Source organism: Euprymna scolopes, chromosome 17 (genome assembly GCF_053919585.1).
Source record: "Euprymna scolopes isolate OS-2025 chromosome 17, ASM5391958v1, whole genome shotgun sequence".
NCBI lineage: Eukaryota > Metazoa > Mollusca > Cephalopoda > Sepiida > Sepiolidae > Euprymna > Euprymna scolopes.
In genome coordinates, this window is record NC_136498.1 from 47843932 (window position 1) to 47862715 (window position 18784).

At 33.5% G+C, this 18784-nt stretch overlaps 1 protein-coding gene across 3 annotated transcripts in view; it reads left to right on the forward strand.

Annotated features, from left to right (window-relative positions):
* LOC145296741 (tetraspanin-18-like) overlaps positions 1-18784 on the forward strand; it is a 576197-nt gene that overhangs the window by 142220 nt on the left and 415193 nt on the right. Inside the window, exon 1 of one of the 3 annotated variants that reach the window (XM_080142766.1) lies at positions 11404-11493. The exons of the other annotated variants lie outside the window; for them this stretch is intronic. Coding sequence (XP_079998892.1) covers positions 11419-11493 — 75 coding nt within the window. The 5' untranslated portion in view covers positions 11404-11418. Of the gene's footprint in view, positions 1-11403; positions 11494-18784 lie in introns of those variants that run through there. 3 annotated transcript variants of the gene reach the window in all.

Sequence of the window (18784 nt, forward strand, 5' to 3'; positions counted from 1 at the left end):
TTTCGAGGTGTACTAGCCAGGACGGGATGGAGGACGGGACAGTTTGGTGGGAGACTGAAAGAAGGGCACTCGAGCACGAGCTTCCCCTTCAACCACCAAGCCAAGCACCGTACAGAGCATCGGATGTGGACAGTCTGTATTGCTCTTCGACTTCAACGAAGTAACTAATAGGGCGTGCTCACTCAGGCGGAACTATTTTTTCTCCTCGTCAATGTAGAAGTCCACTCAGTCCAGTCTGTCCACTGAGAGTGAGATACAGCCATGGAGAATTCTAGTTAGCATCGACTAAAAATATATATATATATATATATTATATATCGACTATAAAATTATATATATATATGATGATGATTGTTCATACTTATATATAATGTTTATATATATATATATATATATATATATATGTTTATTTATATATATGTTTATATATTGTTTTATATATATGTATACAATGTTTACATATATATAATGTATATTTATAATGTGTGTATATATATAATGTATATTTATATGTATAATGTGTGTATATATATATATATAATATTCATATATCTATATATCTATATATATATATATATATATATATATATATAATGGTTATATATTCAATGTTTATTTATATATAAACAAACGCAAATAAAACAAAACTGAAATTATTATTTTAGATCAGGAATAATAATTCGTATTACGTTGATTATTCAAATTATTGTTCTCATCTTGGTTGTTATTCTCACAAAGTTAATGTAACTTCCGACCTTCGTGAAGTATATTTCATCGAACTCGGGAATCTTAATGTCGAACTCCAGGCGTAACGGATAAAGTACTAAATCAATTCAAATCTAAGTGACCCTTTTCTCGAGGTTCAACCTTTATTGCGGGCGATACTCAGAATACAATTGTGAATTACTTTAGATTTCTGCCCTGTTATGGGTGACGGAACGAAAGCATGCAACTCTCTGTAAACTACAAGTTGAGTTCCGTTCGCAATTCCATGCAGATTTCGCAGTTCGGCAGAAACATTCGCGGGCCCTACAAGATATACCTGAATAACACGTAGCATTGTCTTAGTGAAAAAGCATTATCATTCATCAAATATGACCGTTTATTGGCGATTTTTTCCTTCCAACGCACGTGTAATTACTGCTAGACTACTCGTGACCTGTTGGGTCAGTATGTTATATTAGCTATGGAATTCATGTATGAACGTGACACTTGTGACGTAAAGAAAATAGTTTTTTTTTGTTTTTTTTTATATAACAGAAACATTTCTATGAAAGTATATTAAAATGAAAAAAGAATATAGATAGATTTCTATGAGTCGTTCTGTTTATTATAATTGATTATTTTTGATAAAAAAAATTACAGTTACTGAATTATAAGTGGTTGGCCATACTTAGAGGTAAATGTGCCCTGAACAGATACCATAATACTTATTATAGTTAAATTCAAATTTTGATATATCTATATTTTTTTTTACATCGTCCATTTCTGTATTACGTTAAAATTATTTTAAACCCCACTCTTCCCATGTTAAATAATAATTTCAAAATAATAACGTTAATATTTCAGCATCCAAATTGTTCTTTTGTTTTTTTTTTGTTTTTTTTTTGGGGGGGGGGTCCGCGTTTAAATTATCCAAATAAACAATTGTTAATACTGTCTACTTTTTTCTGTTGTTACAGCGTTCATTTCTGTATTACGTTTAAGTTATTTTAAACCCCAACCTTCCCATGTTGAATAATAATTTCGGAATAATAATGTTAATATTTCAGTGCGCAGGTCATACGCAACCGGATGTCGTAAACCGGAAAGTGGGTTACATACATCGTTACAAGGTCATTTGAGTTTTATAATTATATAGTTTATATAAATGTCACTTTCTGTCTGTCTGTCTGTCTGTCTGTCTGTGTGTGTGTGTGTGTGTGTGTGTGTGTGTGTGTGTGTGTGTGTGTGTGTGTGTGTGTGTGTGTGTGTGTGTGTTAGAGTTCCTTTCTCATGCGGTCGGAAACGGCTGAGTCTATCTTTAGCAAATTTCACACAAAGGTAATTTATGTTTCTGGCAACGTTCTTAGATATGTTTTGTACAGAAATTCAGTCGATAAGTATCGACAATCGAAGAAATGCGATTTTTATTCTCTTATAGATACAAAAGAATCTGCACAGTTAAATATTTTGCGCTACACCGGTGTAATCTTAACCTGTTTAACGTAAAATATCCCCCCGTAAAAATTATTCTTTTTTGTCTATAAAAGACGAAATACTTTTTAGATCGTCAAGCCCAAATATCAACTGACATGATATTGTAAACAAACACAGACAGAATTTGAGGAACAATATCATCATTATTTATTTATTTGCGAATTAGTCCATCGGGCAAATTATTCCTCGTTATATATAATATTCAATAGAGAATTAATTCTATAATAATACATACCCAATCTGCATCAATTTAATTATAATGTTTAAGCATATTTTACAACCAGACAACCCCGGGCGTCCAGCTAGTGTTATGTAACATTCACTATTAACGAGCCTTTCTTTCCCAAGAGAATTGATGAAAAAATACCTTTTGCATGCGAAAATATTTCCAAAGACAAAACCTTACCTGCTGATGTATGCATGTTTGGCTGCGACTCAGTTAACTCCGGAGTGAAATGATGGATCCGCTTTTCATCTTTTGTCATATATTGGCACAAAAATTCCTTTTTGTTGCGTTGAAACGTTCACAAACACCACTCTGAAGAAGTGACTGTGGGAGAACACGTGAGAGATTTTTTAAAGAGATTTTTTTTTTAGCAAATGCCAATGCAAAACGGTGAATACACGGATATCTTCAATTCATCTGCTATCTCCCGCAACTTTAATTGATAATTAACTAAAAAGAGTTTGAACTTTTTCGGTACAAATTTTCTATAGTGTGTCTTCGGAAAAAATGCATTTCAGAGAAAACATTATGTACTTACGTGTCATGCCGAAATCAGTATAAATCCATATAATTATGGGTGTGACTTTGAAAAAATGCATTTCAGAGAAAACATTATGTACTTACGTGTCATGCCGAAATCAGTATAAATCCATATAATTATGGGTGTGACTTTGAAAAAATGCATTTCAGAGAAAACATTATGTACTTACGTGTCATGCCGAAATCAGTATAAATCCATATAATTATGGGTGTGACTTTGAAAAAATGCATTTCAGAGAAAACATTATGTACTTACGTGTCATGCCGAAATCAGTATAAATCCATATAATTATGGGTGTGACTTTGAAAAAATGCATTTCAGAGAAAACATTATGTACTTACGTGTCATGCCGAAATCAGTATAAATCCATATAATTATGGGTGTGACTTTGAAAAAATGCATTTCAGAGAAAACATTATGTACTTACGTGTCATGCCGAAATTCGTATAAATCCATATAATTATGGGTGTGACTTTGAAAAAATGCATTTCAGAGAAAACATTATGTACTTACGTGTCATGCCGAAATCAGTATAAATCCATATAATTATGGGTGTGACTTTGAAAAAATGCATTTCAGAGAAAACATTATGTACTTACGTGTCATGCCGAAATTCGTATAAATCCATATAATTATGGGTGTGACTTTGAAAAAATGCATTTCAGAGAAAACATTATGTACTTACGTGTCATGCCGAAATCAGTATAAATCCATATAATTATGGGTGTGACTTTGAAAAAATGCATTTCAGAGAAAACATTATGTACTTACGTGTCATGCCGAAATTCGTATAAATCCATATAATTATGGGTGTGACTTTGAAAAAATGCATTTCAGAGAAAACATTATGTACTTACGTGTCATGCCGAAATCAGTATAAATCCATATAATTATGGGTGTGACTTTGAAAAAATGCATTTCAGAGAAAACATTATGTACTTACGTGTCATGCCGAAATCAGTATAAATCCATATAATTATGGGTGTGACTTTGAAAAAATGCATTTCAGAGAAAACATTATGTACTTACGTGTCATGCCGAAATCAGTATAAATCCATATAATTATGGGTGTGACTTTGAAAAAATGCATTTCAGAGAAAACATTATGTACTTACGTGTCATGCCGAAATTCGTATAAATCCATATAATTATGGGTGTGACTTTGAAAAAATGCATTTCAGAGAAAACATTATGTACTTACGTGTCATGCCGAAATTCGTATAAATCAATATAATTATGGGTGTGACTTTGAAAAAATGCATTTCAGAGAAAACATTATGTACTTACGTGTCATGCCGAAATCAGTATAAATCCATATAATTATGGGTGTGACTTTGAAAAAATGCATTTCAGAGAAAACATTATGTACTTACGTGTCATGCCGAAATCAGTATAAATCCATATAATTATGGGTGTGACTTTGAAAAAATGCATTTCAGAGAAAACATTATGTACTTACGTGTCATGCCGAAATCAGTATAAATCCATATAATTATGGGTGTGACTTTGAAAAAATGCATTTCAGAGAAAACATTATGTACTTACGTGTCATGCCGAAATCAGTATAAATCCATATAATTATGGGTGTGACTTTGAAAAAATGCATTTCAGAGAAAACATTATGTACTTACGTGTCATGCCGAAATCAGTATAAATCCATATAATTATGGGTGTGACTTTGAAAAAATGCATTTCAGAGAAAACATTATGTACTTACGTGTCATGCCGAAATTCGTATAAATCCATATAATTATGGGTGTGACTTTGAAAAAATGCATTTCAGAGAAAACATTATGTACTTACGTGTCATGCCGAAATTCGTATAAATCAATATAATTATGGGTGTGACTTTGAAAAAATGCATTTCAGAGAAAACATTATGTACTTACGTGTCATGCCGAAATCAGTATAAATCCATATAATTATGGGTGTGACTTTGAAAAAATGCATTTCAGAGAAAACATTATGTACTTACGTGTCATGCCGAAATCAGTATAAATCCATATAATTATGGGTGTGACTTTGAAAAAATGCATTTCAGAGAAAACATTATGTACTTACGTGTCATGCCGAAATCAGTATAAATCCATATAATTATGGGTGTGACTTTGAAAAAATGCATTTCAGAGAAAACATTATGTACTTACGTGTCATGCCGAAATCAGTATAAATCCATATAATTATGGGTGTGACTTTGAAAAAATGCATTTCAGAGAAAACATTATGTACTTACGTGTCATGCCGAAATCAGTATAAATCCATATAATTATGGGTGTGACTTTGAAAAAATGCATTTCAGAGAAAACATTATGTACTTACGTGTCATGCCGAAATTCGTATAAATCCATATAATTATGGGTGTGACTTTGAAAAAATGCATTTCAGAGAAAACATTATGTACTTACGTGTCATGCCGAAATCAGTATAAATCCATATAATTATGGGTGTGACTTTGAAAAAATGCATTTCAGATAAAAAATATTATGAACTTAGGTGTCATGCTGAAATTAGTATAAATTTAAAAAATTATGAAAAATGATCCAGTAGAAAAATAATTATGAATAAAAGCAGGGTTTTTTAAGTTTCTGTTATTCACTGCAAGTTAATCATTTAGAAGATCAAAATCAAGGGAAGATAACTGCATTCTACTGTTTAAGTTTGCTTTATACAGAATCCAATAAGACTATCTTTCAGGTCGGGCATCTTGTTTTTTATCGATATAATTCACTGTTTTTTTTTCCAAAAATCAACACTAGCACATCTTCTACTGGACCATTTTTCGTCATTTTTGGAATTTACACTCATTTCGACATTGCGCGTAAGCACGTAATGTTTCCCCCCCCCCCCTGAAATAACTTTGTTCGAAAATACACAGTCGGATTGACGATACACTACAGTAAAGTTGCACCACTTTTTCTTTATATTTTCCGCGAGAACTGTCGAATGTGGACGTTCGGTGTCATTTTTTGTCCATACTACATAGTTTACCGTCAGCTTATGACCATTGTTTCCGTTTATGGATATGAACGCGCAATAAATTAAAAGAAAAAAAATCTAATAAAACTCAGAATTAAAACAAAGAAATATTTATTTTAACATAAAAGAAAACATACAAATAATATCTACAAATACATACACTTTCTTAGTACTGCTGCTACTAGCTTTGAGGGCGATTATAAGGTTAATAATATTGAAGGTAAAAGGGAAATAAGAAGTCCTAACTTCAAATGTTTTATGTATGGGTAAAATATAATAAAGATATTAAAATATACTTTGTTTAGTGAGAAAATATACAAGTACGTTAACGGTGAATGCGCTGACGAACTGCAAGCACTTGTACCCCCTCGACGTAAATACCCCCGACCAACCCAACAAGCGGCTAAATCCCACCCCTTCACGGTAGAGATCCCTAGATGTAGGAGAGCCTTCTACTCCAGTAGCTTCTCCCCCAGAACCGCTAGACTTTGGAATTCCCTTCCGGGTCCCTGCTTCCCAAACTGTACTGACATGCAGAAGTTCAAGTGTAGCGTTGCCCAACTCCCTACATGCTAATGCTTATGTTCCTGATAGTAGCCCCCTACATCAAAGTGGCAATGTGCCTTGTTTGTGGTGAAAATGTAATTAAAAGAAAATTAAAAAATATAGATATCTTTGTATTTACTGAAAATCCAGTTTCTTTAAATGATGCGGATGGTTGGCTTTTAAGAAGTTTCTTTCGGTTGGATTTTCATCCTAGAAACATTACCGGAGTTCTTAGCCGCAATTCGGCAACTTAACAAGCTTACAACTCATGCGGCTGCTAGTGCAGCGTCCTTATATAGGTTTCTGCATGGAATTTTCTTGATTATTCCAGATTATCCCGAAAACATTGTAAATAGAATATGTTTAATGTTCTATAAAATGTTGTAACACAGATTTTGTTGTTGTCATACCAGATTGTTCCGAAAATGTTCTAAATATATTATTTTACGATTCTATTCATTTTTGCAATGAAAATAAAATGGGGTAACAATTTTATAAGGAAAACGCCATCTCATAATAATAATAATAACGCTTTCAAGCCATTGATTTTACTGAACAGTATTTTTTTCATCGGAAAATGCTTTATCAACAAAATTCATAATTTTTCATTGTTTTAAAAATTGTAATAATAGCATCATTTATATAACCTTATTTGTAAACTAATGATACGATTCTGTTCAAACGTCCACACGTGCCACCTGAACACGTCAGTAAATTGTGAAACTGTATAAAGTCTTTATTAATAGCGTCGTCAAATCCAGGACTTATTGAGTAGTAGCTATTGTAATAATACGCATCGGATATATTCTTGTATACTTTCGCCATATTGATATGAACATACCTAATTAATTTTACTTTTCTTCATTTCTTCCTTGCCCCTTTGGCTCTAATCAGGCAGTGGAATTCTAATCTATCCTAACTAATTTCGCCTCTCTATTTTTCTTATAATACTATTCGAAATATTCCCCCTCTGACGGTAAATTGCATATCTAAAACAGAACAGATAGAGCATGAGTCCATGAAAACGATTGAAATATGATTTACTACACGTGAATCTTGAAAAATGCCCCTTATTAAATTTGTTCCCAATGTTTACGAGTGACAGTAAGAGAAACTTGAGTGGGTAAGTAAAACCTCCTCCGTCTCTTTAATATGCAATTGTTTTTTATTTTTTTTTTTTTTTTTAGATGAGGATTAATGATTCGTATTATTTTGATTATTCGGACTACAGTTCTCATATTGAGTGTTATTTTCATAATGTTTCGGCCGATATAACCGCCAACTTTCTTCAGTTTCATCTTGTTGAACTCAAGAATTTTTCTGTTAAAATCGACTTTCTACACTGAATTTCAAACGGAATCCTGTACTTATTCCCTAGGGACAAACTCTCGTTCGGTCAGCAAAAAAAAAAATGTTGCGCAGAATTAAATAATAAGATATTAAATTGATGCAGTGTACAAGACTCACAAAAATAAATTTGCAATAAAAAAAAAAAGTTGTAAATGCAGAAGAAACGGTGAATGGACTGGCACTATTGCACGTGTTGTACCACATTTGCCAAAGAACGTAAGGGTTTAGCAAGGCTACAAGGTCGGATAAAAACAAATAACCAAACAGGAGAAATGTTCGACTCTGAATTTGCAGCCATCATATTTAAAGAAAAGTAGATTTATTCACTTATGTAATTCTGGAAAAAAATTACCCTTCTTCCCCACCACCCCCCACCAAAAAAAAAAATTAGGTAAAAAAAAGGGAAATAAAGAAACTACTGATTTTTCTTCCCAATTTTATTCTTTAAACTAAGTTCGCATTTATGCATATGATTCTGCTATATTCATAGCCTCTAAAGGAAAACGGATCCCGGAGAGAAGTGAGTTGAATTTATATTTAGTGAAAAATGTTTCCGGCTTTTTGCAGACTTTTCACCTGTCATTCTGATGGTCAGCTCTTAGAGTTTTATTTGGTGAGCGAAGCAGAGCGGCGAGCCCTTTGTGCGCATGTCTGTCTAAGCTTTACTACTTCCGGGAGAAGAATAAACTAAGAAAGAAAGAAATGCAAATGGCGGTGGTGAGCTTTTTCCCAACCGCTGCGTCTTGTCACGAATGCGCATGCGTTACTTTTAAAATAGTCTGATTATTCTTCTGTATTCTGTCACGAACGAGAAAAAAATAAAGAGGGAAGAAAAACTGAGTTATTTGATCGATTGGGGGAAAACCGGAATGTGATACGATTCTTTGAAAAGGAAGACAAGTTGCCCTGTTAAAACGATTTGGTATTTTTATTTATTTTATTTATTTACTTTTTTTTTTTCGGTGATATTTTTGTTGAGAGCTCGAGTTGCTATCTAGTAGAAGGATTATTTGTAAATTCATTCTACACGAAAGATATTTCAACGAATGAGAATAAACCCTTCATAAATAAAACCAATGTTTATATATAAAGACTTTAAAATAAATCAGTCTTCCTTTCTCCTTAAATACACAAATTATATATATATATATATATATATATATATATATATATATATATATATATATATATATATATTATTTTGTAATATAAGTATAAAATATAAAACACACACGCATATATATACAGAGAGATAAGGAGAGATAGTCATCCACATACAGCACTGTTTCGCTGTTTCACAGCTCATCAGTGCGGCTAGACAAGCAACTACCTCAAACCAGGATCGAAACTCGACCGCCCATATGACAGTCGGAGCCTCTAACCGTTGCGCTATTTAGCTGCTATTATGCGGGCAGTGAATTAACAATGTTTTGACATTGTCCAACTACCTAAGCTCAATTTGTTTGCACAAAGAGAACGAAGAACATTTAATATATATCGTCAAGAACGAGAGTTCAATAGAAACGTTGTTTTAACTTGAATAAAAAATAAAATACGCATCAAGTGCGCTTGAAACCAAATCACAACGTAATATTAGGAAAATAAAAAATATTTTACAAATGTTTTTTCTTGCTCCAAATTTACAACATGGCAAAGAAGAAAAACAAAACAACATACTGAAGATGGAGTATACCTCTGAAATATATTTGTGATAAATTTCAAACAAGTAAAATATTTGTTTATTTTTCTAATATTACGTTGTGATTTGGCTTCCATATGCACTTGATGCGTATTTTATTCAAATTAAAACAACGTTTCTATTGAACTCTCATTCTTGACGTTATTCTCGCGTTACCTACGCACAGTTCAAGCATATCACAATACAACTGCCAGATACAACGAGCGGCTCTATACAAACAGACTTCTTGCTCCAAATTTACAACATGGCACGAAAGAAGAAAAAAAGAGACAAAACAACACACTGCAAATGGAGTATACCTCCGAAATATATTTGTGATAAATTTCAAACAAGTAAAATATTTGTTTATTTTCCTAATATTACGCTGTGGTTTGGTTTCAATCGCACTTGATGCGTATTTTATATATATATATATATATATATATATATATATATATATATATATAGTTTGTGTGTGTTTTAATGTCCTTCGTTCAAATTTTTTTTTTGTCAGAAGTCAATGAATTTTCAGCATATATATTATGGACGATTCCAATATTTTACCGAACTCGATACAATTAGAGATTCTGTTTTAAATTCTCAATTCCAATAGATGTATAGATTCCAACTCTTTATAGATTTCTAATTGTAGAGTTATTTTTTTTATTGGTGGGTGTCGGATTACCGAAAAAAAACATTTTATATGTGCATATATTTTCGCAAATGTAAAATATATTTGTGGGGATAATCTATAAATGTTTATTTGACTGGTAGCCAAAACCAAATATTTGTCATTTGATCATTAATACAACCCATGCAAAATTAAGTGTGAAATAAAAACAAAAAGAATCATTTGGGACATCAGAAAATATGAATACATTTTTCCGATCTAGATTTATCGTCCAAACACTTATATACATGCACGCTGTTTTTGTTTAGAAGCTCAATGCATGTAAAATAATAATAGTGTAATTATATTCCAATATTTATTTTTCATGCAAAACAGCTCCTCCACCATGTTAAAATTTAGGTGCAATTTTAGAGATCCGTTTGGTTATGCAGGAACAAATGGTTATTATGTCAATACCATCTCTTTTCGTGCATATACTCTTTTGAAAAATTAGACATTCTTTGCTTAGATAGGCAACAATGCATGACAATATAACTCTGCAAGACGAAAAACAGTTCATAGAAGACTCAACATCGTGTGTCCCTTCTGACAGCCATCTTTGTTGATATTGTGATGCAATTTTTCTGTCTAAGCAAAGAATTTGTAATTTTTTCTGAAGAGTATATGAACGAAAATAGATTACGTGATTTGGCATTGAGTTACTCGCAAGAGGTTGATATGCTGTAAAACAATGCTGCCAGCCTCTCTCTTTTTCTCTTTGCGTTACTCTGTTTCCTTCGCTCTCTTGCTCTCTCTATCTCTCTCTCTCTCTCTCTCTCTCTTTCTCAATGTTTTACTCTATCCTTATTCTTTTTCCTCCCTTTCTTCCTTCTCTCTCTATCACTTACTTACGCCATTTGTTTTCTTTCTTTATTTCCGCCACTCGCCCTATCTGACGTCACCCACTATGTACGGCGACAAACAAGCAAGATCAACAGTTTTAATAGCATGTAGATAGAAGAAATACTGACCCAACGAATCACGGTCGTCTACAACACTGCAAAAAGTTTTATCTTGCTTGTTATCTTCCTTGCCACCGTGCAACACTGGATGACGTTACAAAGGGCAAATGGCATCAATAAAGGGCAACAGATAGAGACTTAATAAAATGGAGTCGAAGAATGTAATTAAAAATAAAAATGCAATGAAAGAGAAGGGAGATAAATGATGTCATAAAGTTATCATTTATCTCCTATGACGTCATCCATTTTCAAGTAAATAAACATAAACAAATGGTGAGAAAACTGAGTTCATCATCGATGTTCAACGCGTTATTGATATACGAGTGGATATGTACAGAAATCAGTGTAAGTAAGAATTTATTGTTTTTTTAATCCTTAAGGTTTTCGTAAATACCTAACTCCATGAAACTAGAGATGTTCATATTTTAGTTTGTACACGATTTACCCATATACTAATTAACCGATCATTATAAATTTGAAGAAAGAATGGGTAATGGCAGCCATATTTGATTTAGCTTTATGCAAAGTGGACAACGAGGAAAATGTCTTTTCTTGAAAATTCAAATACTTTCGATTTTTGTTTGCAGTTCTCTAACTTTCAGTTTCTTTTAAGTCTTTTAAAGGGTGTTAAGTGGCATAATATGAACACAACCTCTCATTTAAAAATTCAAATATTTCAGATTAGCATTAAATTTGTATAGTCAATTAAACAATAATCTATATATTAATATGATAGCGCGTGTGTTATTTTGGGTGTCGCGCTTACATATTTTTCTTTCGAGTGACTGTCATTTAATTGTTACTAGCGAGGGGTACCCGGCGTTGCCCGGGTGTTTGTAGGGGTGTGTGGTGTTAAATAAAAAAAGAAGCCGGGGGGGGTAGGATCGAAACCGAACCCCTGAGGCGAAGTTTGAAAATAAAATCGGCCAGGCAGAAGTGAAAGATGTTTGAAAGTCGTCGAGCGTTACGACGATGACGATGTAAGCATTGTTATAAGCGAAGTAAGAAAAGAAAACAACGTTTTAATTAAGCGGGGGGGGGGGGTAAAACACAAATTAAAACAGAAAAACGAACGAACGTTACGTGAAAAATGTCTTTTTTTTTTCGATATTTTTACATTTAAATATTGAACCCTGTATCATTTAAGCCATCTCACACCACGATTCGAACCCAAAACGTTTAGATAATGAACCAACCCTTAACTACCTACGCTAAAGCGGCGTATAAGTTTGTTCGGTTTATCAACTACTTAAAGTAAATCAGGTCATGACGTCATCTGACGCATACATTGTTGACCCTATCCCCCTGTCGAATCTGTCTAGAATGTGGTAATAACTTTGGTAACGTTGCCATAGCGTAGAAGTTCATAGTTTAGCTTTAATTAATTTTTTTTTTTTTTTACCGATGACAACATTTTTAAATTGTAAATTAAGACCGCCATTAGAGGTTGCTGACGTCAAGATCACGTGACATGACTCAGCGGGTTTTAAATACAAGTTGACCCAAAATAAACGGCCGCGTGTATACTTTAGGTAGAAGACTTGGCGGTCGTATTTTTGGGGGCAGTTATAAATCGATTTAAAAATATGTAATGTTTAACATTAAAATGTCACTTTTTGGCCCCCCCCTGCAGAAAATCGATCAGTTGACGCACTTCTGACGGTCACTTTGGTCCAATTTTTCGATATTTGTCGTCCGGAAGGTGGGGCTTTCATATGAGACCAAGTTTGTGAATTTTTGTTGTGTCTGTCAAAAGTTTTTAGCAGTCACACAAACATACATACGCACAAACAAACATACACACATTTTCGCTTTTATATATATAGATGACCTTCCATTTCTTGTAATTCATAAGTTTCGGTTTCGATTCAAGCTGATGCACCCAAGTCATATGAATATACATATTTTTTTAAAATCACAACTTTATAATACATAAGAATCTATAATACTATATAGGAAATAACTCTATAATAATATAAGCGAAATATGCATGAATTAAAATATCATATTACAGCATATTTTATGACCGGACTATGCCGGGCATCCCTGCTAGCTTAGATTAATACTTTTGCAGTTGTAACAAAAGAGCTACAATGATATCAGGGCGTCTCCATTTAGCTGAATACTCACAGAAAGTCAGAATCAATATATTACATATGAAAGAGTCCGCTGTAGAATTTCCACAGGTCCCTGCTAGTTAAATAAGATTTTCTTAATCTCAGTTCCTTCTGGAGGCCACTTAAGGGAAGACCGCTAAATTTTAGACATTTCTTATAATCAAAATCGAAACAAGAAGTTTCGACATAAGATTTAGTAGGTCGATTTTTCTCTTTGCAAGAGGACATACCTCTGAGTAAAGCGTCTCTATTCTTAGCATTAATTATGTCTGTTCTGGAACAGAAACTTTTCTAGTTAATATATATTTCTTCTATTCTACCTATCTTCTGTATTAATAATATAGAAACAATTATCTTCATCTATAATAAAATATCAAAGTAAACGAAACCCTGGGGCTAGACATTAATTCAAAATCGTCATGCTAACTGCTTGTATCACATGTATGTTTTACGCAAATAATCATCAGTTTAATTGTAATTAATTGCTACAATTTCTCCGCTCCAATTCAATCTCCCAATTACGATAACTGTAGAGGTAGTAGCATGGCAAATTACCCACTAATTCTTTTCTTCTTCCACTACCCCAATCATCACCGGAGCTATTATTTCATAGTATACGCTTCTCGCATATAATAAATAGTGACCATTTTATAATCTGTAAAACATTTGATCATCTTATGGTTTTGAATTCGTACCAAAATCAGACCTGCCATTTGGGAGGATGGCACGTTCGCTCTTCGTCTGAGATATGGTCCTGTGCACTTCTCAGGCTTGGTCTTCTTGCCCTTTAAGAACGCGGTTAATTTTTGCTAATCGTCTGAGGCACCCTTACCAGGGAATACCAACAGAGCTGCCATAGCAATTTTTGTTCGGTCAGAGTTCTCTTAGATTACGGCGCTAGTTTCAAATTCCACTTTCTCACCTTGCATCACATCTTTTGGTGTAAGCTGGGATAAATAAAACATAAAAGGATGCATGATTTAAGATTTTTTTAATCGTTACAAATTTTGGTGCAAGTCTATTAATGGGCCGAAAATGAAGTCGGTTACATGGAAAATCTGCAAAAAAAAACAGTATAACGTACGTACTTGTCATTGCATGTACATGTCATATTCCAAAAATCACGTAAATCGATCAAGTAGTTTTTTTTTTATTTAAGAAAATCAAATATTAAAGCACAGTTAATCGAGAATAAGTCGAGCGCCATGTTGGATCGACACTATGTCAGCTAACGCCACCTAACAGCCAAATGCGATCCACGGATCAAAGAAGGGGGAGATAATCGCCTTTTTAATTATGAATTAACTTAATAAATAAATAAATAAACTTGACTTCTAGGAATAAAAAAAAGAATAACTTTTTTTTTTTTTTTAGAACAGAGGGTTATTTTCCGTTTTAGAACAGACTTTAATAAGCGAACATGAAAAACTTAGATGAAAATATACAAAAAAAAATAAATCAAATATTTTTTTTAATTTTAAAGAAAATCAAATTTTGGACATTCCTAAAAAGGAAAAGAAGTCATTATTGTTACTTTATTAATTTGTATTTGTAATAGGAAAAGGTTTGTTTTCGGCATTTCAGGAAAAAAATAATAAAAAAATACATAATATGTCAATTATCTCCCCCTTCTTTGATCCGTGGATCGCATTTGACTGTTAGGTGGCGTTAGCTGACATAGTGTCGATCCAACATGGCGCTCGACTTATTCTCGATTAACTGTGCTTTAATATTTGATTTTCTTAAATAAAAAAAAACTACTTGATCGATTTACGTGATTTTTGGAATATGACATGTACATGCAATGACAAGTACGTACGTTATACTGTTTTTTTGCAGATTTTCCATGTAACCGACTTCATTTTCGGCCCATTAATAGACTTGCACCCAAATTTTTCTCGATTATCGGTTGGTTGCTTCATTTTAGTCATAGAAACTTAGTCTTCCCTGAAAGTTCTTTTACGCTTCAAGTCCCTAATTTTCTTTTTTTTTTTCTAAATTAATTCGCTTTATATGCCGATATTTTTAAGTAAACAATCTGTAAATGTATTCCATTGACTCTATCGATGAGACAATCACCCATTTTAATCTAGTATTAGTAAGTATTTCGACCTTAGTACCAAAATTAGTTTATTGCTACTCGCCTAATAGGTTACCTATTCCTTGGCTACGACACTTGAGTGTAGAGAAGGTAAAAAACCCTTCACCTAGATTGTGTGACTTATCTTTGGTTTTCAACGTATAATGCAAAGTGTTTAGCCAGAAGGCATGGAGTATCAAGTACCATGTTTTTTTTAGCTTTTGGTATGCCTCAAATAAGGATTGAACCCAAGTCTGTTGGCTCATCATAGAACACTCTAATCATAGCGCTACATTATTATTATTAAATAATATCTGGACAATTATTTTGGTGTTCGAAATTCGAAAATTATTTTGAAGCTGATGACAAGTTTAAATTCAAGGTAAAATTTAAGTATTGTATTTCATTTTTATTTTGAAACAAAAGAATTTCAGATAGTATCTCAGTAATGGCAAAGAATTTTGCGTTTTGTAGACGCTTGAACAGTGTCCGTCGCATAATATATTATCTAGAACAAGCAATTTATAAAAAAGGAACAAACCTAAGTCAATATGTTAAAAGTAACACATTTTTATTTTATTTTAACTTACGCTCGCCGTTGAGTTGTGCGTTTACAACTCGTACATAAATATGAACTACGTGTGTATGTATGTGCGTGTGAGATAGATGGAGGAGGGTGTCAAAGGAAAGTGTCTTACATACTTTGGATTTTGTACTTACCTGGCACAGACTGAGCACGTGTGTTATTAACAGATTGTGATACGTCCTCGACGTGAGTCCAACATTTACTTCGTTGTTGTCGGGCTGAGGTATTGCTCTATTCAGTCTCAAGAGGTCTACTCTTTCAGGCTTTATCTTCTCTTCATGAAGTAGTTAGTTTATTGCTACTCGCCTAAAGCGCCCTTATCGGGGAATGCCGACAGGACTCTCGAGCATTTGTTGTAGGCCAGAGTACATTAATCCTAGTGCTCTGAGCTTTTCAAAACCCCACATGACTTTGTGTGTGGGGCTAACCACATGGAGAAGAGGTAAATAAAATGGATTTTGCATGTACGTCTCACGTACGTATTGTTGAGAGAAGCAACGGTAAATGATGGATCATTTTGTAATTCAGTTTTTGTAGCACACGTCTAGCGGGGCTAAAAGAGGAAATAATTAAAGATCTGAACGCCTTCTGATGCATGCATGTATGAGTGTGTGTAAAGGGAGATAATTCTGTTAAATAGTATGAACTTCAGAAATGTTACATTACGTACATGTTGGGACGGTCTAGCAGCGAATTAGGTGAATGGAGTCAATGATCATCTTACTAAACAAAACACACTAGAAATAGCTGTCAAATTGTTAGATGGAAAATTGCATCACATATTCTGACATCGGGCCCCCTTCAGGCTATGTATTCTGTATTAATAATATGGAAACAATTATCTTCATCTATAATAAAATATCAAAGTAAACGAAACCCTGAGGCTAGACATTAATTCAAAATGGTCATGCTAACTGCTTGTATCACATGTATGTTTTACGCAAATAATCATCAGTTCATAATAAAATATCAAAGTAAACGAAACCCTGAAATGTCAGAAATAAGGCAATGAACAGAAACTTACCGATGGCCGTTGTTGACTTTAGTAGATCTGTTGCAAAATTAGTCGGGTCGTCTTATTTTGCTGGCACGGGCCGAGTAGTCCTTAATCCCTTGTTGAGATTAATTTGGTATAGTTCATATTTAGACCCTGGGAGACTTAGATGTTTCTGTCAATCCTGTCGTGAATTACGACTACCAGAGCCATTAGTCCGGTGTCTTCCTTTTTTTTCTTCTCGACAGATCTCGCCCGGGAAAATCGTTATCCTGCTTTTTTAATTTTCCCGCTGAAGAAAAAGGGGGTCAGGCGGGGAGGCCCTTAGTGGCCAATCACCGACCTTGTCTCATTATGGTCAAGACCAATCAGTGGTCCTGTATCATCGTGTTATTTCTGACAATGCAGAGTTTCGATGAGTTTACGGCGAATAAGCAACTGACCTAGACGTACCGACAGTGCAGAAATCTAAGAGAAATTTCCTCAATACCTGTTGGTTCGTCGACCATATTTTAAACTAAATAAGAAGGAACTAATTTTAGTTTATTGTTTCTAAAGAAATAAATGTGTGGTCTCTCCCCCCATGAGAACGAATAAAATCTTTAAAACCGCTAACAAATCGCGTGTGTTCATACATGAGTTATTTGCCTAAATTAAGCAGTCACTAGACGATGCAACTATGCAAAGAATCGATAATCACAGAATGAAGACCAGACTGCGTGTAGAATAAAAAGTATTTTATTTAACTGAATCGTTTTTTGATCGCTCACCGGCAATAATCCACGAGTTCACAAGTACGCGTTTGTTGTGCTTCCCATGTGAGTTCCTTTTAATAAAAGCGTGTTCGTTTAATTATTGTTCAGTAAAACGTTACAGTTTTCTTATTTTATTATTTTCTTGAAATATGATTTATTCTATGACTAATTTTTTTTTTCTTTTTCTATTGCAGGTAAGTCTTGATTTTTTTTAATTCATCTTGCGATTCCAACTGCAAATTAAAAAGCGGGACAAATTCAAAATGGCAAACGGTTTGTATGACGACTTTTCAAGTCCCCTTTTTATCTGATAGATTTATTTCATCATTCTTTTTTTATTTTGTATCGAATAGAATGCGTTTAAGAAAGACAAATTTACTCAGTATATCTTTCAGATATTTATTTAATTTATTTATTTTTTATTTTATTTTTTTTTTTTTTTTTTTGCTCTGATGTTTCTCAAACAAGGCATATTTCGACTTGGATCTAAAAGTACTATTTTGCATAATGTCTACGGCAAACTATATGTGGGGACTCGAGTAGCGACATGTCTGATCGCGTTACAGTTAAACTTCTGCATGTTTCTACAATCAAGAAGGCAGGAAACAAAGAGGGATTCCATAGTCTAACAGTCTGTAAAAGTAGAAAGCTTCCCGGCTTCTAAAAACTTCAATAGTGAAGGGGTGAGATTTTGCTAGTTGTTAGGTTGGTCGGGGGTATGTACGTCGAGGGGGCACAAGTTCTCTAAGTTTATCAAGACACGTTCAATTAAAGTATTTGGAAATCAGAAATAGGGATGCAACTTTTGTCGATGGGACAGGAGTTGGTGATTGGGTGATAGTGTGGGTCCTATCAAATTGGAAACATTTTGGGGGGCCTTGCTTAAGAGTGAGAGACTAATGGTTGATACACTAGCTCCAATTATGCTCCATGAAAATTCTCAGCAAATCAAGGGAGATTCAATTCTCAGAAAAGTATTTCTTCTTTAAAAAAAAAAAATAAAAATAAAAAAACTATCATCTCCATATATAGCTCAATAGTAGAGTATTCGAATGCATGTCCGATGTTCAAGCCCCGGTTTACTTCACCATTTTATTTCGCTCT